At 43.5% G+C, this 23,569-nt stretch overlaps 1 protein-coding gene across 5 annotated transcripts in view; it reads left to right on the forward strand.

Annotated features, from left to right (window-relative positions):
- HIPK2 (homeodomain interacting protein kinase 2) overlaps positions 1-23,569 on the forward strand; it is a 220,257-nt gene that overhangs the window by 170,749 nt on the left and 25,939 nt on the right. For 3 of the 5 annotated variants that reach the window (XM_030931934.1, XM_030931936.1, XM_030931938.1), the window contains exons 10-12: positions 6,233-6,375; positions 9,834-10,013; positions 13,766-14,047. In XM_030931934.1, the coding sequence (XP_030787794.1) occupies positions 6,233-6,375; positions 9,834-10,013; positions 13,766-14,047 (605 nt within the window). The remainder of the gene's footprint in view (positions 1-6,232; positions 6,376-9,833; positions 10,014-13,765; positions 14,048-23,569) is intronic. The other 2 variants (XM_030931935.1, XM_030931937.1) reach the window with 1 other exon arrangement.

Consider the following 23,569-nt stretch of genomic DNA (forward strand, 5'->3'; position numbering starts at 1 on the left):
TTAATCGTAGCAGGGGAGAACTTTACCTTTTGCTTCCTTGAAAGAGGGTCCCTAGAGTTTTGTAAATCTCCAAGTAGATTTAACCTAAAGCTGTAATTAGGAAAGTGAGCAAAAAATATATGTGTAAGGATTTTAATTGCTACTGTGTTTATAACTGAGATTGTTGGAAGAAACTTGAACATTCGTCAGTAGGGGATTGGTTAAATAAGTTGATGCATACATAAAATAGAACACCATGTAGCCATTAAAAGAACATGGTAGAACTATGTGTCTTGACATGCAGAGATTTCTAAGATATGTTAAGTGAAAAAAATCCTGCCCTATCCAGTATCGTGTTGTGTCTTTTTGTCTGTTGCTTTTTATTTTTCTCTCCGGTTGTCACTTAATCCATGCCAATATGTTAGCCTGTTGAGGTGGGCTCTCTCCTAGATATTTTTAAACGTTCCCTTCAAAGGACAAAAATAAGTTAATTCATAAAACTCTTATGGTGGCTATAAAAAAGCAACAATTAAGCATTTAAACTGAAGCCTTCATTTTTCTACGGTTAAATTTCTAGGCACCAGGCAGAGGCATTCCAAATACTATTATTTGACATAAATGTATTCAAAAAGTTGGCATTGTTCTTTTTCTCTAAATATTGAAAATCTTTTAAAGGATTTTACTTGTGAGCACTTAGAGATGGGATCTTTGAATCCACTCCTCATGTTAATTTCATTTTTTTTGCCCTTTTCCTCCCCACCTCCCAGCAGCATCACATAAAACTTTCAGGGCAATGAGCGTCTGTGGGGCACCCAGAGGATGTGTGCATGGCAGGTGGAAATGGTAATCATTCTGCTTATGTCAGTGATATGGGAGTGATCTTTGTGGATCACCTTGCAACAAAAGCTTTTTTGGTACTGCCTAAAAGGAGCTGTCATCTCCATCCTCACAAGCCCCACGCCACAGCTAGCATCTTGGCCACCAACAGAAATTGTGAATGAGCAGGTAATAGTGGAGAGATGGGAAGCACAGTTCTTGATTGAGACAGTATTGAATTTATCTCACTTGTGAAATGGCAGGATCTAAAATCTCCTTTACTAGCAGCGTTAGAGAAGAAATTCAGAAATGCCAGATCACTGTAGACTCTACCCTTCCATGAAGTGTTTTGCATTCTTCTAGCCAATCAAATCATATCACCTGAACCTCTTTTTTTTTTTAAGGTATTTATTTTTGGGCTCATATTTGACCAACTGAACCTTTAAATGTTTCCCTAAAAACAAACTGTTGTCTTGAACCCTTTAAACTGTTCAAAATACAAAACTTTAATGTTTCTAACTCAAAATTTCCTCTGATAACATTTTCAGCAACCAGTCTTTGCTACCGTTGTCCTGCTGTCTGCCTCTCTCTTGACTGGCACCTGATATTGTTAGAGAATAAGGAAGACTTGTTCATGCCACCTTTATGCAGTTAACCACCAATGCCTGATCCTCAATAGGGGCCATTATTTTTGTGTATTATCAGCACAAGGAGAGGTAGTATATTGGCTGAAAGCATGGGCGCTGGAATTAGGTTGCCCACATTCAGATGGCTGCCTCACCATTGTATGGCTGTGTGGCTTTGGGGAAGTTATTTTTGAAATTTAAATTTAATTCCTTTTCAAGGTAATACATGTACATAATTTTTAAAAGTTAAATAATACCATAAACTTATAGGAAAGTTATAGTCCTCTGCTCTATCCCATCCTTAATGTCTACTCCCCATAACAATACATACATTGTTACATTATATATGTGTATATGTGTGTGTGTATATATATATACACACATATATTATCCCTGCTATATATATATTTTATATATATAATATGTATTACCCCTGAAAGTTTATATATACACACACACACACATACACACACACACACACACATTTTTTTTTGAGACATAATCTTGCTCTGCCATCAGGCTGGAGTGCAGTGGTGCAATCTCAGCCCACAGTAACCTCCGCCTCCTGAGTTCAAGCAATTTTCATGCCTCAGCCTCCCAAGTAGCTGGGATTACAGGCATGTGCCACCATGCCCCGGCTAATTTTTTTGTATTTTTAGTAGAGACTAGGTTTTACCATGTTGGCCAGGCTGTTCTCAAACTCCTGGCATCAAGTGATCCGCCTGCCTTGGCCTCCCAAAGTGCTGGGATTACAGGTGTGAGCCACTGTGCCCTGCCCATAACAATAATCTTTAACTTAACTGTTTAATCTGTTCTTTATCTCTGTGTTTCTAAATAACATGCTTAGACTGCTTTTTATGGATTTTTTTCCATTTTAGGTATTATCCATTGACTTCCTATTATGGAAGATGAAGATTTAGCTTTCTAACCCACTGCCATCCCCATAACACACACACAATTTCTCTCCTGTTCCTCCTTTCACTCACTCTTTTCTCCTATTCCTCCCACATAATTTTGATTCGACTACTTTTTAATATTTATGTAATTATCAATATTATACAATATTATTCTCAGTTGAGCCTTATAATATACCATGATTATGTTTCCTTTCTTACACATCTTTTTGTTTTTCCTAGAGTTAATGATTGCCTCATTTTTCCCATTGGGTTAGTTTTCTATATATCTCATTATACAGCCCCAAACCCTTCCAGAGCTATAAAAGGTTTGTATGTTTGCTGTGTTGCTGTGTTTGAGCACACTTATCTCAGTATATTATTTTTTCTTTCTCTGAAAGCTTTTAAGACTTTTTCCTCATCCACATTGGACTCACATTTCATGACTACATGCCTTCTTTTGGGTCTTTTTTCTTACATTGTCCTGAACACCCTATTTGCCCTTTTAATCTGGATTTTTTTTTCCTTTGATAATTTCTTCCCCTCCATTTTCTCTGTTTCTCCTTTGCAGTATTCTTATTAATTGAGTGTTGATACTGCTAAATTGATCTTCTGATTTTCTTATCTTTTTTCCCCTCTATTTCCTGTATATCCTCTGTCTGCACTACTTTCTAAGAGATTTCTTTATTTATTTTTTTTTTTTTTTGAGACGGAGTCTCGCTCTGTTGCCCAGGCTGGAGTGCAGTGGCCGGATCTCAGCTCACTGCAAGCTCCGCCTCCTGGGTTCCCGCCATTCTCCTGCCTCAGCCTCCCAAGTAGCTGGGACTACAGGCGCCCGCCACCTCGCCCAGCTAATTTTTTGTATTTTTACTAGAGACGGGGTTTCACCATGTTAGCCAGGATGGTCTCGATCTCCTGACCTCGTGATCCGCCCGTCTCGGCCTCCCAAAGTGCTGGGATTACAGGCTTGAGCCACCGCGCCTGGCGAGATTTCTTAAACTTTTTGAAAACCTTCTTTTGAATGGTTAATTTCTGTTGTCATAGTTCTGAGAACTCTCTGCTCCCTCCCCACCAAAAAAGAGCATGTTCTCTGAATATAGATATTGATTCTTTATATGATCTTGTTTCATAGATATATTTTTTAACTCTGCACAGCATTAATTATAGATTTTAGAAAATTTTCTTCTGATTCCCACACTGTTTTTGTTTCCTCTTTCTTTTGTTTGCTTATTTTATTCTCTTTAGGTTAGAAACTTCCTTTACTGTCTGGTGTTCATTAGCTATTCATTCCTATTTAAAACTAAAGCACTAAAAAACTAATTGGAAAGCTGGAGGGCAGGGTAGAGACTATTGAATGTGGGCTTCTCTATAGGCTGAAAAGAGGTAAGTCCAGCATTTTCACTGGCAGATCCCCTGATCCTTAAATGTCGTATCTGTAGTTATTTTCTCTTGGACTAGTCATTTCCCCTAGAGAGAATCCTCTAGCCTCCTGCTTTGGGGCGGGGAGTGGAGGGTGGTATAAGCATGTACACCAAGAATCTGGGAACTAAGGGGAAATGAAGACCTGACCTGAGATTCCTTCAGTCTGTTAATTCACTTAGTAATTGTCCATCAGATTTTGAGCTTCTAAAATGTTATTAATGGTGATTGCCTCTGTCCTACTCTCTTTGCCTTTATGAATCTGTATTTTTTATTCCTTTACTGTCATTTTAGTTGAGTGTAAAGAAGGCAATAAATGTGTATGTTTGATTTACCATATTTCTGGGCAAGTTATTAATCATTAACCTCTCTGTGTCTCGATTTATTAATCTGAGAAATTGAAGAAAATAACAGTCCCTACCTCACAGAACTGGTGTTAAGAAGTCAGAAAAAAAAGAAGTAGTCAGAAACCCATTTATGACTTAACTCTGTGTTTGGCACACAGTATGCAGTAAGAAATGTTCGCTGCATTCTTGGTAGTAGTAATAAATTATAAAAATGTCTGATGAAGTGTTGTCACAAATGAGCCAAGCATATCAATCAGTGAAATAAGTCAAAAATAGTCTTTCTACCCCATCTCTTTGAGGTAAAATGTTAATATCCATTTCAGGGAAATAGAAGAAAAATGATAACCTTAGCTTGATATCAAGATTTATTTTTTTAAATGACATTAGTTAAAACTAATGCTCTTCATGAGATCTGAAATGAGTTCCAAGTGGCTAAGTTAGTAGAAACCTGACAGCAAACGAAATTGTTATTCATTTAATATTTGGAATTTGCAACTGTTTTAATCAATTAAAGTATGTTTCTGCATTCTGTGAATTAAGTAAACCTGAAATACAATTAACTGCAGTTAATAGTCTTTGTGGAGTTGCTTCTTTCATTTTATCAACAGATATTAAGCACTCATGGTATGAGCTATGGCCCCTGAGCTTTCTGCCTATATCAAAAGCAAACAAACAGTATCAAAAACATCTAAGAGATCTCACTGGGCCTCAGGTGCAACATGAAAATAATGGAATAGGTGAACTGGTCCACTCAGCTCTCAAATGTGATTCTATCATTTTTATAAGCATCAATGTTTTTTAAGCCCTGACTCAAATCCGTAATCCATGTCCAGAAGTGCTTATTTGTACATATAAAACACCCACATTGCGCACATGCATAGTCTGTGAACACTGCATTCAATAAATTACCCAATGTTAGTCACATCCACTCTGATAGAAAGAGAGGTAGCTAAGATATCAAACCTTTAAATATTTGATCTGTCCAAAAGGTATTTTACCTTAGTGACTATCCTTTAAGTGTCCAACTTTAGGCAGTGGTATTCAGTCTGAATCATCTAATGACCAAAGACAAGCCGAATAGTGATCGTGGATAAAAAGGGCTTAAAACACAACATACAAACACACACACACACACACACACACACACACACACACACCAGTGAATCTATCAAGAATTACAAACGTTCATTTTAAATTTCTAGAAAAATTAGATTCAAGCAGTGACTTCCACCTATCTCATTTTTGCTTTGAGAAATCAAAGTAATTCTCAATTAAGCTATAGTCACAGCTAAGAATTTTACTTCATACTTGCTTGCTCTCAGATGTAGGTTCCAGATATTTGGTGATCTTAGAATTGTGTAAACTTAGAAGACAACACAAGCTGGAACCTAGATTCTAATTGATAAATCAAAGGTAAAATGCTAAATAAAGGACACTAGGCAGAAAGCTTCTTGAGGGCCAGCAGTCACCCTCGTCTAGCCCAACTCAACTACCCTAATCCCCTGTACATGGTTGTGGGACAGAACAAGTAAATAAATAAACTTTGAGAAACTTCAAGCATTGCTCATTAGAGCAAATTTATAAAGAAATCATTCTTCAACATAAATGAATCCCTTCCATACAGATGTGTCCCTGTACTTAATTATCTTGTACTTAGTTCATATATGTTCTTTTTTTTTTTTTTTTTTTTTTTGAGACAGAGTCTCGCTCTGTTGACCAGGCTGAAGTGCAGTGGCGCCATCTCAGCTCACTGCAAGCTCCACCTCCCAGCTTCACGCCATTCTCCTGCCTTAGCCTCCCGAGTAGCTGGGACTACAGGCGCCCACCACCACGCCCAGCTAATTTTTTGTATTTTTAGTAGAGACGGGGTTTCACCATGTTAGCCAGGATGGTCTGGATCTCCTGACCTCGTGATCCACCCACCTCAGCCTCCCAAAGTGCTGGGATTATAGGCATGAACCACCACACCTGGTCTATATGTTGTTCATTGTTTATCTCCCTTACTTTAGTTTTTGAGGCCAGAGACCAGGCCCTCACTCTCACACCCATAAGAATGTCTAGCACAACCCTAGGCACAGAATAAGTGTGGATTCATGCAAATCAATTATGTGATTAGCAAACATGGTCATTGCACATGTCCCGTGTTCTACAGCAGGCTTGGCCAAGTGGGACCCAGCAGATCCTGCTTCCCCCAGCATGGCAGCAGCTGACTGGAGTGGCCACCCACACATCAGTGCAGCACGCCACCGTCATTCCTGAGACCATGGCAGGCACCCAGCAGTTGGCGGACTGGAGGTAAGCAGGAAGCCCGTCTAGGGTGAGTGGGTGTGTCTGGGATGAGAGGCATGTCCACTGCAGACACAGGGCTGCCAGGCCGGCCTATACTTGAATTCCCTGGTTTGTAGAGAGCTTTTTAAAGCTTTTAAAAATACTGTGTGGACTATGAGTGCAGTGTAACAAGAAGCAATTTTTAAATAATATACCAGGATACAAGAAAACCTGCTTCATTAATTTATGCTCAGTTGTCATTCCCACCCAGAATTCAGTTATATCATTTAATCATCAGTGTAATTCACCAGACTTGGTTCTGGATGATGTTTGGTAGTTTCTCAGAATTAAATTCCACGTTCAAAAAACAAAAGTCTGTCACCAGTGAAAGAATGCAGAAGAGGGTCCCCAAAGCCCTAAGCAATTCTAGAAAGTGTTCTGAAGATGTTTGAGATGGGGGTACTCTAGAGTCTATCTCACCTCCCACGGGAAGGTTTGACAGAATGGGGTTTATTTGGAAGGGTAAATGCTGGCATATTTGCTGAGTGTGCCTCTTCAGTTAATAGGCATATCTTACAGATTAGAGTCTACTTCCCACACACCCGAGAGGCGTCCACCTGACTGCCTGCCAGCACTGCATACCCCCTGCATCTGTTTCCAGAACTCTTCCCTGTCCAACTCATGATTTCCTCATAGATGCACTCCTCTGTTATTTTTATGGCTGGATACCCTTGTACCTTCCCCCCAACACCACCACAATGGCCCCCTTCACCAGTGCAGAGCCAGATGGCAGCCCTCCAAGTTGTCCCCAACTCCTCACGGCCCTTTTGGGCTATCTCTCATTCTGCACGAATATCAGGGCAGGTCACTCCCCTCAACCCCCTGACAGCCTCCATATCACCCAGGGAGCCTCCCACAGTTCTTATTCTGACCTACACGGCTATTGTGAATTAAAATTTCTCAGGGAAAAGTAGAAAGGTGGTGATATAAGCCCCCAGTCAGACCCCTACTGCAGCTTCCTCCATTCCTCCACTTCATTTTCTGCCTAGTACAGAGTATCTGGGCCCTTCCCCACAGTCCCACTCACTTCCCCACTGGCAACACCCTCATGCCACCACTGCACTCCAGCCTGGACGACAGAGTGAGACTCCATCTCAAACCATGTAGAGCTGAGTTCAATCGTGGCTCTTCATGACCTGGGGCAAGTTAACCTTTATGCACCTCAGTTTCTTCTTCAATAAAGGGATAGTAATGCCTACTTCACAGGATTGTTGGGAGGTTTAAATTGAGATAAAATACAAAGCACTTGGCCTGTATTTAACATGTGCCATCACAGTGCCTGGTACATGACAGGCATTAAATAAACCTGTCATCTTCCCTCCCTACTATCACATCGGCCCATGCTCAGCAAGTTCGCCTTTCCTCCTCCAGTTCATTAGGAGCAGCCAAGTGGAAAGCTGTCTGACCAACTGGGTTTTTTTTTCCCTCGCCCCTTTTTCTCCTAAAAGACCCCACACGTAACATATTCCTTTTTTCCCCCTTTGTTTTTCAGCATTTATAGCTCATCTAATTTCAGAAATACACATACACTTACTAATTCCTACATATTTCTTATTTCTCCTCCCTCCTTCCTTTCTTTTTGACATCTCTTACCTAGTGACCACAGAAGACATCCAAAGCCAGCATACTCTCTTCCTGGTCTCTCTCCGTTTCTTGTGTGAGCCAAAGAATATCTATTATTGAGGCTAAGAAACAGAAGTACCAGTGCTGGGCCTGACTCAAAGGAGAAAGAATGCCATCTGTCTATGGGAGAAAGAGCTACAACAAAATAAAGAAGCCATAATATCAGTTTCTTGGCTCACGTCTGTAATCCTAGCACTTTGGGAAGCTGAGGCAGGCAGATCACCTGAGGTCAGGAGTTTGAGACCAGCCTGACCAGCATGGCCAAACCCCGTCTCTACTAAAAATACAAAAATTAGCCGGGCATGGCAGTGCACACCGGTGATCCCAGCTACTCAGGAGGCTGAGGCAGGAGAATCGCTTGAACCCAGGAGGCAGAAGTTGCAGTGAGCCGTGATTGTACCACTGCACTCCAGCTTGGGCAACAGAGTGAGACTCCATCTCAAAAAAGAAAAAAGCCGTAATGAGTTTCTAAAGTCCATGTAAATGCCCAAAAGACGCTATCAAAATCCCTACAAAAGTATTCATCTACTTTTTTTTTTTCCTATTCATCCTTTTCCCCATGTTGCAACAATAGGTTCTTATAATTTTTTTAAATTCAAATGAATTATCCTTTAGCTCTGAATTTTATTATGTGTTAAATGAGCTCTTATGGGCAAATCTCTGAGTCAGTCACCACCTTTAACATTTCTGTGGGAAAACAAGGCTTTGAGCTTCATACAACCCAGATTATAAGAATTTTGAAACATAACCCATTTTTAGGATGAGGGCTGCCAGTATTTCTATCATGACTGTTATTAATTTTGATTTAATACCAACTTTATACTTGTCTAGTCAACCTTCAGTTAATCTAATTGTTCATTCAGCAAGCGTGTAATTAATTGATCAGCTGCTACATGCCTGAGCATTGTTCTAGCCACTGAGGTAATTCAAAAGAACGTTAACACTTCCTAACACACAGAAGCATATGGCTCCCAGGCTTCAAAGTTTGTTTTTCACGTAAAGTACTATTTCTTCATTAATAAAATGGTATTGCTAAGATATCCTGCCTTCATCACAGTGGAATAAAATAACCCATTGAAGACACTTTGTAAATTCCACTTTTTCTTCATTTAAAAATTATTTTTATAAAATTAAGGTGAAACCTTTTTTTTTTTTTTTTTGAGACAGTGTCTTGCTCTGTCACCCAGGCTGGAGTGCAGTGGCACTATCTCGGCTCACTGCGGCCTCTGCCTCCCAGGCTTAAGTGATCCTGCCACCTCAGCCTCCCAAGTAGCTGGGCCCATAGGTGCACACCACCATGCCCGGCTAATATTTTCTATTTCTAGTAGAAAGGGGGTTTTGCCATGTTGCCCAGGCTGGTCTCGAACTCTTGAGCTCAAGCCATCAGCCTGCCTCGGTCTCCCAGAGTGCTGGGATTACAGGCGTGAGCCACCATGCCTGGCCTGTAAATTCTAAAATAAAATATTGTTCAGGATAATCACCTACGTGCTCAGGGACTTTAAAAGTTGGAGGAAATATTTATCTCCTGTCCCTAGAACTTAAGAACTTGGAGCCGGTGCACTTGGCATTCTTCCCACTTGAAAGTCCTCTTTCTCACTCACAACCAGTTGTGTTTCTCCTACTTCTTATGAGTAGAAGAAACCCACGCAATGAGCACACATGGCTCATCCCTTTAGCAGCCGCACAGTTAGTGAAATAACCAACTGCAGTCAGCATTTAACTGGGGAGGAAGCTTGATCTTACAGAGGAGCTCTGCTTTTAGAACACCTCTAAGGCACCTTGTTGTCCCGGCTCCCTTTCAGGAACACGCATGCTCACGGAAGCCATTACAATCCCATCATGCAGCAGCCTGCGCTATTGACTGGTCATGTGACCCTTCCAGCAGCCCAGCCCTTAAATGTGGGCGTGGCCCACGTGATGCGGCAGCAGCCAACCAGCACCACCTCCTCCCGGAAGAGTAAGCAGCACCAGTCATCTGTGAGGTAGGTGGTGAGAGCCACCCTAGGGAAGAGAAATCCAAGGAAATGTGAGTGCTAAAGAAACGTAGTTTAGGATTAGGGAGTATCAGCACCCGCTCTGAACATGGGACAGTTGCATGGGACGGGGGCACTCCTCTTCCTGCAGTGGTTAGCAAAACATCCAGTACCACATGGACTGGCCTAGGGTTTGCAGGAAGCACTTGGTTTAAGACCGTGGTAATAGTGTAGGGATGGATGCAACGGAATCTTCCAGTGGGCAAGAGAGATTGAGCTCAACTCCATACAGTATGGGCAAGTGAAAATTTATAGCCAAGGTGGGGTTGGGGAGTGTGGGTGGATGGGAAGTTACTAAGAGGAAGCATCGGGGTAAGGGAGATTCTGCCTCAACTGACCTAACAGGATTCTTGCTAATGACAGGCCCAGGTGATCAGACATCACACCTGGAGACTGAGGAACCTAATCAGATATCCAGGGTGATCAGATATCAAGGATGGTGGGTTCTTGCTAAACTGACTTAGCAGGGTTTTTTGCCAAAAGGAGAGTGTACAGCAGAGTGCACAGTTAGACCTAGGAGAAGGTTCACAAGCCTGACTAAAGTTTGGTGAAGCAAATGATCTTTTGTCACTCTCTACTTGTCCAGAGAACACTCAGCCTCACCTGAAGTTTCATTTTGGAAACGATTTACCGTAATACTTGTTTAAAAATGTTTTAAAATGTTGAAGGTGTTAAAAAATGTTTTAAAAATACTAAAGAAATGTGCTTTCTCTGTATCTAAGATCAGAAGTTTAACTGATGTAGCACCTTGCTTAAATATAAGCAATGGCTTGTTTAATACCAGACACTAACCAGCAGAACATGAATCTTTCCCGTTCCCTTTAAATCCATTCTCATCTCAATGAACACTTTAAAAAATCAAGGTCAACAAAAGGCTGCATGCTGTGTGATTCCATTTATATGGCATTTTGGAAAAGGCAAAACATAGAGACAGAGATCGGATCAGGGCTTGCCAGAGACCAGTAGGAGAGGAGGAGATTGCGAAGAAGCCTGAGGGAAAAAGCTCTAAGTCTGGATTGTAGTGGGGGGTTATGACTGTGCATTTGTCAAAACTCATCAAACACTTCAAAGGGAGAAATGTTACTATATGTCAGTTATACCTTAATAAACCTGACTTGTTAAAAAATAGAGATTTCCAAGCCAGACAGAGAGAGTGAAAGAGAGATCGTGTGACTACAGGATTGCTCCTACATCTCTTCCTAATGGCACAGCTTTGAGGTGCTTAATTGCTTATTTGTGATAAGTTAATCAAGAGAAATCCGGTTTAAAAAATGTCTAGTGGTTTTGGTTTTCTGCTTCCTCATATAACCGGATACCAGAAACTAGGCCTTCTTCTTTTCATTCTCATTCAAAAATTTATCCAAGGGCTGAAGTTGTCATCCTTCAAGATTCCTTATTTGGGTGTTTCTGACGACTCAGGAAAATTTATCTCAGATCATTGGCAGCTTTCCAGAACGCTTTTGTGTGGCAGCCTTGTGACAGCTCACCCATGTCATTATTAGACTGGGTGGCAACAAAGTCCACTGTCTCGATCCTCATGGGCTGTCATGCCCAGCAAGGTCACATGGAACACTAGTCTGTCCTAGGACTAAGTTTAGCATCTTTGTGGTTCACCTTGGCTGAGTAGGGGCAGTAAGAACCCTTAGCCTCCCAAGCTGTTTAGCAAGTCCCTCCTTTTTGTCTACTCACCACCCAGCTGGCCTCATGAAGGCTCATTGCCAGTACATTTCAAGATCAATATAATTATAGTGAAAGTTATGTATTTGCTTATTTTTAAGACCAATGCCTTAGGCAAAACAGTCTGAAAGACCAGTAGTCTCTCCCTTGTTGGCGATGTGGCCAGGCATACTTTTCCTTAACAATGCCAAGTGGAGATATTAAAACCATTGGTAGTGAAAAACATAATCTTAAAATCGTAATGTATTAGCAACAACAAATACATAGTAAGTACAAACAATGGTACAATCTTACCAGTGAAACGTATTACCAGTCCCTAGGAAGGAGCAAGCAATGTATCTGGCACTAGCTAGATAGAAAAATAAATCCACCTTTATTGAATTATTTTCATTTTACTGCCATCCCTTTAGCTAGAAGGTGCTAGAATCTCTAAAGACATATAAAAGTCTGAGTTTCATTATACATTGGCGTTAGTCCCTCACTGCATAGATACTACAGGTTGAGCATCCCTAATCCAGAAATGCAAAATTGTCCCAAATTCAGAACTTTTTGTGGACTGACATGATGCCAGAAGTGGAAAATTCCACACCTGACATGTGGTCTCAGTGAAAACTTTGTTTTATGCACAAAATTATTTTAAAATAATGTATAAAATGACCTCAGGCTATGTGTATAAGGTGTATATGAAACAGAAGAATTTTGTCTTTAGACTTGGGTTTCATCCCCAAGATATCTCATTATGTATATGCAAATATTCCAAAATCTGAAGAAAAACAAAAATCCAAAACACTTCTGGACCAAGCATTTCAGATAAAAGATGTTCAGCCTGTGCCAGAGTCAGTGAGGATCTAATGGGGAGGGGAGAGAGTATTTTTCCCCTAAAGTTACCAAAAATCACATTGGTTAATTTGGTAAGGAATTTCAAGTTGATCAAAATTAAGATGAAAAGGTCTCTTTTTAAGAGTGCTTTTTCCTCTTACACTTTTCCAAATTTTCTGTTACAATTTAGACTGAGCCTCCCATGAGGCTCCACGAGACAAAATCCAGAAAAATCATTTTTAAGGTTTTTAGCAATTATATGCACACAAATACTTTTGATGGTCATGTTCTTTTTCCAGAGGAGGAAAGAAGGAAAACTGAACCATTAGTCACCAAGGTTAGGTCCTTTAGATCCTGAAACTCTTGGCCGGGCGCAGTGGCTCACGCCTGTAATCCCAGCACTTTGGGAGGCCGAGGCAGGCGGATCACGAGGTCAGGAGATTGAGACCATCCTAGCTAACACCGTGAAACCCGTCCCTACTAAAAATACAAAAGATTAGCCGGGTGTGGTGGCCGGTGCCTGTAGTCCCAGCTACTCAGGAGGCTGAGGCAGGAGAATGGTGTGAACCCAGGAGGCGGAGCTTGCGGTGAGCTGAGATCGCACCACTGCACTCCAGCCTGGGCCACAGAACGAGACTCTGTCTCAAAAATAAAATAAAATAAAATAAAATAAAATAAAATAAATAGATCCTGAAACTCTTAAGGAATAAATGTTTCAGTAGAATAACCATTAGCAAGGAAACCAAAGCTTGATGTGGCAAACACCAGTTCTTCCACCACCCCCAAAACAAGACTTAAGTACCTTTGAAGGGATGACACAAGACAGAGCTCAGAAGTAGGGCCTTGACCCTGAAGGCAAGGGACTGTGTTGGAACAAACACAATTGGAATCCTGGCATGACATCTGCTCCTACAAGACCTGTAGAGACTGGGGCACAAGAGCCCCCTCCCTGCTCCGAAAGCCCCGGCTGCTCGCTTTGTCCTGCTGGGAGCAGGCATGTAGATCCAAACCAGAGCCCAGAGAAGGCCTGTGTAGCTGCTTACTGAATGATCCCATTCCCAGTCACAGATGGAGACTCATTGTCCAGCCGCTGACTTGTTTTACAGAGATTTGGCAAAGCAGGTGTTTCTAGGCAATTGGGCTCCTTCGAAGGACTTGTGGGGCCTGACCTTCCTCTGTGTGCAAGTGTGGTTTTCTCATTACAGAAATGTCTCCACCTGTGAGGTGTCCTCCTCTCAGGCCATCAGCTCCCCACAGCGATCCAAGCGTGTCAAGGAGAACACACCTCCCCGCTGCGCCATGGTGCACAGTAGCCCGGCCTGCAGCACCTCGGTCACCTGTGGGTGGGGCGACGTGGCCTCCAGCACCACCCGGGAGCGGCAGCGGCAGACAATTGTCATTCCCGACACCCCCAGCCCCACGGTCAGCGTCATCACCATCAGCAGTGACACGGACGAGGAGGAGGAACAGAAACACGCCCCCACCAGGTGAGGCGGTGCCACCTTAGCCTTCCAGGAAGGAGCCGGAAGGGTTTGCATTGTGTGTGGGTCTGACCATCTTCCATCATCAAACATAAGGATCCCTCTCTTCTGACCCCTAAAGTTTGGTTTTGCCATCTACTGTGGTCCTAAAGTTATTTCAAGAGAATGTCAAACAGGTTTTCCATAATTGTTTAAAACCAAAATAATGTTGAATCACTTTGGTCTTAAAAAATAATTATAGGCCCTATACATTTGGGGAACTTGAGACCATAAAAATCGGGCACACAATGCCAGTGTATTTCATCCTCTGTAAGTTTAAAAGTCTCTGCCTCAAGCTAGTGAATTTATTCCCAGTTGGTCAGGATATTTCTCTGACATTGCCTTGGCTCACTGAGAATACGAAGTAATTGTCCAATTAATCAGAAATTTCCCTTTGTCTGATTAACCTAATCTTTCAAAATTGCCAGTTGGCTCTTCACCCAGAGAGCATTACTGTTTATCCCAAAGTAATAATAATTCATTTTAGTCTTTGTGTGCTTCCTGGGGAGAGGGAAGAAATCTTTATTTTATTTACAAAACTATTAACCCTGGCGCCAGAGCGTCTTTTTCTGTACTGCCCAGCCAGACTTCAGTAAAATGTGGTTTTTGTTTGGGCCACTCAGCTCAGGTTCTGAGCAACCCTTCTAGAACAGTTGTCTTCCTGGCCTTCTGCACCCCTAGAGTCCCTGTGGCCTTGTAGAGCCCAAAATCTCATGATCCTACCCTACTGGCTCCTTTGCATTGGGACCTAGAGCCCAGGAAGGGAGGCCTGCCCCTCCCAAGCCCAGCACTGCCAGTCAGCACACATCCCGCAGCGGGACGTGAACTCTAATTCACAATTAGGCTCGAATTATTAATTCCTGATTGGATACAATGTAACTAATTAGTAATCACAAATCCTTTGATTAGATAATAAATTCTCACATTTGAAATCATTACAAAATGTATAGAGAGACTGATGAAAACATTCTCATTATAACTATTCCTGCATGGGACATTCCCTTCCCTCTTTATAATGAAGTCCAGTGGTTTTAGTTTGTTTCCAGGTGGGGTTAGTACATGTCTCTTTCAAGTGTCCTCTTCCCACCAATTAGGTACAGCCTAATTGTCATTGTCTTTCGGGGAAGAATGTAGTGGAGCACTTGTGGCTGTAGCATTGTGCCAGGTGCCAGAGGAGACCCAGGTCAAAGGTCCAGGCACAGCACTGAATACGTTGGCAGCCCAGGACTGCCTTATTCCCCAGCTGCCTAGTCCAGAACTGGCCTCAGGTCCCTTTTTAATGACAGCCTCAAGTGGAGTCAATGATGGGCCATTCTCTACAGTGCCCCACCCCACCACTCAGGAATGCTGTCGGTTCAGTCCTCACGTGGGCTCAGTGGTCTCTTCACAAAGGGGATGGCCCTGCCCAGCCCCAGACCAAAGCCTGGCCTGGAGCAGCCACCCACACGTGGGTAGCCTTGGTCATCAGAAGGGCCTAGCAGCCTTGCCCAGCCCTTTGCCACAAATGGAGGAAAGCAAAAGCAATTTAAAATCTGACAATCAGCTAGATTGGAATCTCATTCCTAACGTATGAGATCTGAGTTGACACAGACTCTCAACATCTGTGCCCAGGAGAGAATTGAATAGCATGTCTGAGAAGGAGGATGAGAGAGCCGTCTCTCCACCAATCAGACAGCTGACAGGGCTGAGAGCGGAACGCAAAGCCAGAGCATGTCCCTGCCTCCGTGGCAGCCCCTAAGGCCCCCAGAAGGAAATGATAGAACCAAGAGGCTGGGCAGCAGATGAGAACCTTCATGGGAACAACTCAAAGAAACCTAGGAGAGGGAGCCAGGTGCACAGGTGAGGGACAGCCACAGACAGTAGCAGTGGCCACTGAGTCCCACAGCATCCTGCAGTGAAGAGTGGCAGGGACTGCCAGCCTGCCAGCGTCATGAAAATGTGCCGGACACATCAGGCTGAATAGGGAAGCTGCAGACTGAGGCTAGGGAGTCATCCAAAAGGCTTCAGCTGTCCGCAGTTGTGACTGGGAGCTCCCAGAATAATGTTTTCTAGAGAGATCCAATGGCTATTGCCTTAGAAAATGTCTTCACACTCAAGAAGGTAGGAAAGTGTATTTGAGTCTGAGTAGGACAAAACAGAAACCAGTAGCTGTTTTATTTATAGAGAAACCACTGTGTAATTGTGATCACATTATTGTGACTACATTTTGGAATGAGAAAAAAAAATGTGGGGAAATATGATTACTTGTTCTTAGAAGTCAGAATTATCATAAAATTTAACACAGTCAGTATTTATTGGCCCCACTAGTGTAAGATATTATGCTGGGAACTGCAGGTGTTACATAAATAAGGTAGACAGTCTGTGTCCTCATGAGGTTTGCAGGGTAATAAGCAAGACGAAACACATACAAATCATTATAACACAAAACAGAGTATCAGTCCCATAAAAATGAGCAAAGTACCATGGGGGACTCAAAGGGAAAATAGCTTAAAGGAATAGCAGGGGAGGGGGCTTTGAAGGCCAAAGGTCTCGCAGGTCCACACCGTAGAGGAGGTGGGGTTGCAAATTCAAGTGAGGGGATTAATGGGGCAGAGCCTCTGAGGCAGGCGAACAGGATCAAGAGCCCTGTGCAGGAGCTTATCCAAAAGGGGCTTCAGGATGGAAAGGGGGTTGGGAGGGAGCTCCCCTTAGATGAGGGTGGTCAGCTTTGTCAGGAGATACTGAGGGGCTCAAGGGGAAGCATCAGTCCTGGGAAAACAAGGATGCACCCCCAAGTGCAGCCACATGGAGGGGTCACCTGGTCCCTCTCCAGCTGAAGAGCTTCCCCAGCCCTTCTGTGTCCCAGCTGGAGCAACGGAGACCTTCCCTCCTACACGTTGATCATCCTCGTTCCTGAGCCTGATTTCTCCTGTGCCGTGGGCATGTTGATTCCCACCTTCTGTGTTCCCAGCCTCGTTTTCTATTTGCTACTTACCCCAGTGCCAATGCCGTAACTTTGCCTGAAATGCTGGTTGATTCCCCTACATGGCTCAGCCTCAGCTTGGCAGCCAGAGTTAGGCAGCCGATGACCTTCAGAGGGACGGCAGTGCCTCCACCACCAAAGGGGCTTTTAGACCTGATTGAGGGTGTCACTAAACCTCTAGGACTAGACGATACAGCCTAGAATTTTTAAAAGAAAGCCAAGGCAAAATCATTATTCCTGACCCCACGTATGTGGCACTGTTAGTTGCACAGCAGACGGCTGGCCAGCAGCTCCACTCGTGAGAACTTCAGGGCATGTGGCAGGCAGGTGCTGGGAGACCCTGAGCTAAAGACAGGAGAATCATAGCAAACATCCACCGGATGTTGCACCCGCACTAGCTCCTCCGTCATTTGATGGGGCACACAAGGCTGGTATTCCTATTCTCATTTGATAGATGAAGAAACTGAGGCTCAGGAAAGGTAGGTGACTCACCCAAATTGATAAAGGTTCTAAATAGCAGAGTTGGGACTCAGGTGCCATGCTCTTGAAGAAATGGCAAACTTAATAACCGGCAAAAAATAACTGATTTCAGTCATTCATTCAACAAATACAAATTCCATCCTGCTCCCTCCCGTGACTACCACCATGCCGTGGTGGCACCCACTGTGTGCAGGGCACCATGCCAGGGCCACAGGGAGTCTAGAGTATTGTCCACTGAGCCCCCTCTTGGTGCTGGGCATTTGTCAGGGTGCTGGAGCCATGGCACTGAGAAGGGCGGAGTCAGCTCTTTTAAAAGTAGGAAGGTCAGGGAGGAGCCAGGGACTCCTTTTCAGTGAATTACTGTGGACAAGGGGACTCTGGTCATGGCTAGAGAATTGGCCAAAAGATGAGACAAACAGATATTGTTCTGGGTCCCCCAGGATTAAGTAGTAGAACTGGTCTTCTTCTCAATATTTATAGATAATTTTGATTAGAAAAGCATTTAATTGTCTACACATACTGAACAAGCCATCTTTTCTCTCCTGGACTCTCTTGGACGGTTTATAGGTACATGTCTCCTGATCCAGAACCCCCTGCTAACCTTACCTTGCGCTGAAATGGTCTTGTAAAGGCTGTAGCATACAACCTTTAGTCATTAGGGTAATTTTTTTTTTTTATTTTTTTTATTTTTTGGTAAGAACTGGAGACAGTGTCTCACTATGTTGCCCAGTCTGGTCTTGAACTCCTGGGCTCAAGCAATTCTCCTGCCTTGGCCTCCCAAAGTACTGGGATTACAGGTGTGAACCACCATGCCTGGCCGAGAGTAATTTTTTAAGTGTGTAAACCAAAGTGGCTTGTGTGAACTGATCAGCTAGAAATGATTTTGTCCAGCTCCATTATTCACTCATGTATTCACTCATTGAGTTACCTGGATGTTTCTGGTAGGTGGGTTGTTTTGCTTCGGTCATCCAGGCCCTCCTGCAGGCTGCACTTGACTGTGCCTGTGTAAGCAGCCATTGTTTCAGCCACCATTACCAAAAATGAAAACTTTAAGAAAAATGATTCATAAATATCACTCAGTATTTTAGATATAGAAACAGTTACTTAGGTCACTCTTAACATGTTTATATATAAAAAAAATTTGACCCGAAATGTTTTCCTTCTTTATACTAAGTTGAAAGTCTGGAGAAATTATTACAGATAAAGCAAGGTTAGAAAACTGATAAACTGCTGCTCAAATTACTTTGGCCTGAAAAATTAACATCCACTTAACAGAGAGAGCAAAACCCACACACACTCATTTATTATTGCATGGGCAAAAAACCCAAAGTGGGATTAGCCTCCATTGCTACCTATAACCATGTAGCTTGCTCCATCCTGCCATTGGTTGAGAAGCTACTTACAGCCAATCTCCTGCCGTGCTCATGGGGACGTGGGAATCAGGCTTGAGTGAAGGAACAAAGGAACCCAAACACACAGTGCCATTTGAAGGAACTTTGGTGTCTCTCCATTTTGAGTACAGTACATCCCCAGTTGAAAGATACTTCAGTCATGTGACTCATCTGGAGAGATGATGGAAGGATCTTTTGTCCAGCTGACTTTGCCACACCCTCTTTACAGGGCTCCGTTTAAGACACTCCAGTGGGTTGAGTGGAATGGTTTAGGGGTGTATTTTGAAGAAGAGACACTCCACCCTACTGTCCCCAGCTGCTGTCACATTACAAAGCTGTCACTGATGTGCCACAGCTTCCTGGTTTGCTCCTTGCTTTCCACAGGGAAGAGGGAGGAAGAGGGGTGGGAGAGGGTTGGATACCATAGGGCAGAGTGGTGCTCAGTGGATAGACTGAAGGTGATTAGGAGAGATGAGTCCTAATCACCCAGGCCATTTGGGAAGAGAGAGACTGGGCTTCAGAAGAAGGTGGAAGGAGAGCAAACACTTCCTTCCGCTGCATCTGATGGGACAAGGACGAGGTGACTACTCCTGGCTCCTTCCGCGACCCTGTTTCTGATTTCTCTAGAAAGTAGTCATAGGAAAAATGATCTTACTGGTGATATATGTGTGTTTATATACACACGTGTAGACATAGACATAGACATAAATATGCAGATAATACAATTTGAAAGGAGGAGCCAGGCATGGTGGCTCACACCTGGAATCCCAGCACATTGGGAGGCCAAGGTGGGACGATCACTTGAGGCCAGGAGTTTGAGACCAACCTGGGCAACATAGCAAGACCCTGTCTCTACAAAAAAAGTTTTTTAATTCCCCAGGCACAGTGGCACGTGCCTGTAGTCCCAGCTACTTGGGAAGCTGAGATGGGTGGATTGCTTCTACCCAAGAGTTCGAGGCTGCAGTGAGCTCTGCTCACAACACAATACTACAGTCTGGATGACAGAGTGAGACCCTGCCTCTAAAAATAATAATAATCATTTGAATGGAATGTATGTGCCATATTAAAATGAAGATTTTTTTTTTCTCTCTGATGACTCTAAGTCAGCAGGTATCAGGAAGGAACACTCTGGTCTGGAGGCACACTGGAATTACCAGCATGAGCCGCTGTGCCCAGCCAAAAGTAGTCATATTCTTTACCACATCATCTTTCCGTGATGACTAAAGGAGATAACACATATAAAGCACTTTAAGCCATAGTTAGTATGCATCCAATAAATGTTACCTGTACTTAATAATCAGCATCATAGTAATAGAACATATAGCATTGACTATGAAATCAGAAAGGTGAAAGAAGTTATTGGAGGAGATGAGTTTTGACTCTGGTCTTGAAGGATGAAATTGACTCAGATTAGCAAATAGAAATCAGAGACACATTCCAGATAAGACCCTACAGGGAAGGGGTCACAGGTTATATCTGATCTTCTCCCAGTGTTTTCTCCTTTAGGGATTTCTTTACTTTTTAGCTCCTTATTTATTTTCATCATTTTAAAATGATGAAAATTATCTATTGCCATGACAACATAATGCAATTGTGAACTCTGACAGCTTTGTTCTTTATTCAGAAGTGATGTTCTTTCAAGCCCATTTCAGCAAATATTTCTCATTCTGCTCCTATCGCTCTCTCTCTCACTTGCATTAACCAACTCATAATGGGATTGATAAGCTGTCAATAATAATTAGATGCAATCATGGGATGAATCCCGGTAGTATCAATAGATACGAGCCTAAAGAATCTGCAGTAGTCATCTCAAATGTGTGCTCATTTCTAAAGTGACTCATTTAACAGCTTCCCATTAGTTCTCTAATCTGCATAGTGTGTTCAGGTAGAGCGCAGAGCTTTCTAACAATGGAAGAGATGAAAAACAGCTAGCAAATGAATTCACCTTCTGCGAATAAATGTGCCACTTGTAAATCCAAAAAGGCAGGCAAATCAGCATCAAGCCGTGCCGTACATATTTGCTCATTAAGCTCGGGGCTCCCCAGCTACAACAAAGGGATGGGACCCGGGAAGGGTTTATAAAGGTTTTATCCCACACTCCTTGTCGATAACTAGACGCTGACATTCAGATTCTTCAGTCTCTTTGGTGGGAGGCTCACTACCTGTTGGGTTTCCATCAAGTAGATGGCCCTCAGTTCTCACAGGTCACCCAGGCCAAGCTGTCCGCTCTCACAAGACTCATGCCAGAAAGCCATTCTTCAGTGACAAGAAGCTCAGTGACTCATGAAGTGGCTATTGTGTCTTGAGATAGTTCTAGTTAGAAAATTCTTTTTCGGCCGGGCGCGGTGGCTCAAGTCTGTAATCCCAGCACTTTGGGAGGCCGAGGCGGGCGGATCACAAGGTCAGGAGATCGAGACCATCCTGGCTAACACGGTGAAACCCCGTCTCTACTAAAAAATACAAAAAACTAGCCGGGCGAGGTGGCGGGCGCCTGTAGTCCCAGCTACTCGGGAGGCTGAGGCAGGAGAATGGCGTGAACCCAGGAGGCGGAGCTTGCAGTGAGCTGAGATCTGGCCAGTGCACTCCAGCTTGGGTGACAGAGCGAGACTCCGTCTCAAAAAAAAAAAAGAAAAGAAAATTCTTTTTCACGTTAAGCTGAAGCTTCTCCACGATTTCCACATTGGAGTGAAGAGCTCCACATATGCCCAATTGGAATTTTACTCGAGGACAGATTACAGTTTTGCCAAAATTAGTGTGTGTTTTTGTCTTTTAGTTTTTTAAAATATTTCTCATTTTCTAAACTACTCAGATCCTAAGGAAGATATGATCAGCAAGAACTGCCAGATCTGGGTCCATATGTAAAGTACGTCTACTAAAAGGATCTCTTTCCTCCCCAGATTAGGGCTAGACCATTCTTATTTTAAAATGTCTCTAGAAATCTTTCAGAGGTCCTCACAATGGCTCCTTTAATGCCATGAGTAATCTCTCTCAATGAGTTTCGGAGCAGGTTGGAGCTGGATGGATGTTACAGGTTATCCAGGACACTGTCCAGAGCCACACCAGTAAAGGAACATCAGAGCTAGGACTGCAGCGCCAGCTCCCAGGACACATTTGGGAGTCAGCTTCCATCCTCACCTGGGGCCCTCTGCCCACAGAATGTGCACCTGCAACAGAACATGTCTGCGTTTCGTGAAATGACCAGAGGCATGTTCATCATTCAGGAGTAGCTGTGCCTGAAACTGAGAGTGAAGGGCAGGGCAGCGCCATCTCCTCCTCACCACCCCTCAGGAACCAGCAGCTGCTCCCAGTCATGGCTCCCAGCTCTTCCCCTGGCCCTCAAGCACTTTGAAACAGTGCCGGGTGGGAGGAGTTCCCTTATTACACAAGAGACTGCAGCAAACCAGTTGTTTCCCATTACTCCCCATCGCTCATCCCAGAAGACAACTGCAGGTTTCACTGCCCTTGTCTTGTTAAGGCAGCTCTCCTTCCCTCCTGCTCCCTCCTTGTCCTCAGCTTCCCACGTCTCCCTGCTCTCAGATCCCTCCTCCCTACCTCCTAGCTCAGAGACCTCCTGGTGTCCCACTTCCTAATTTTTTTTTTTTTTTGCTTAATTTATATTTATAAAATATGTTGAGATACTGTTTTTTGTTGTTATTGGTAGACAGCAATCTTTTTTTTCTTTTTAAGACGGATTCTGGCTCAGTCACCCAGGCTGGAGTATAGTGGTGCGATCTCATCTCACTACAACCTCACCTCCCAGGTTCAAGCAATCTCCCACCTCAGCCTCCCAAGAAGCTAGGATTACAGGCATGTGCCACCACACCCAGGATTTTTTTTTTTTTTTTTTTTTTTTTTTTTTTTTTTTTTGCGGGGGCGGGGCGTGGTGGGCAGAATCTCACTGTCGCCCAGGCTGGAGTGTGGTGGTGCGATCTCTGCTCACTGCAACCTCCACCTCCCGTGTTCAAGCGATTCTCCTGTCTCAGCCTCTCTAGTAGCTGGGATTACAGGTGCATACTGCCACGCCTGGCTAATTTTTGTATTTTTAGTAGAGACAGGATTTTGCCATGTTGGCCAGGCTGGTCTCCAACTCCTGACCTCAAGTGATCCGCCCACCTTGGCCTCCCAAAGTTCTGGGATTACAGGTGTGAGCCACCATGCCCAGCGGATTTTTTATTTTTAGTAGAGACAAAGTTTCACCATGTTGGCCAGGCTGGTCTCAAACTCCTGACCTCAAATGATCTGCCTGCCTTGACCTCCTAAAGTGCTAATTACAGATGTGAGACACCGTACCTAATTATTTTTATTTATTTTTAATTTTTTTTTTTTTTTTTAGAGTGTGGGTCTCTTTGTCACCCACACTGGAGTGCAGTGACATGACCACAGCTCACTGCAGCCTCAAACTCCAGGGCTCAAGCCATCTTCCTGCCTCAGCCTCCTGAGCAGCTAGGACTTATAGGCGCACACCACCATGCCTAGCTAATGTTTTTATTTTTGTAGAGATGGGATCTCACTGTGTTGCCCAGGCAGGTCTCAAATTTCTGGCTTCAAGCAGTCCTCCCACCTTGGCCTCCCAAAGTGCTGGGATTACAGGGGTGAGCTGCCACACCTAGCTCCCACTTTGTAATTCTTGTACTGGATGTCAGTGCCCTCCCACTC

The sequence above is a fragment of the Rhinopithecus roxellana genome, chromosome 6 (assembly GCF_007565055.1).
Source record: "Rhinopithecus roxellana isolate Shanxi Qingling chromosome 6, ASM756505v1, whole genome shotgun sequence".
Lineage (NCBI taxonomy): Eukaryota > Metazoa > Chordata > Mammalia > Primates > Cercopithecidae > Rhinopithecus > Rhinopithecus roxellana.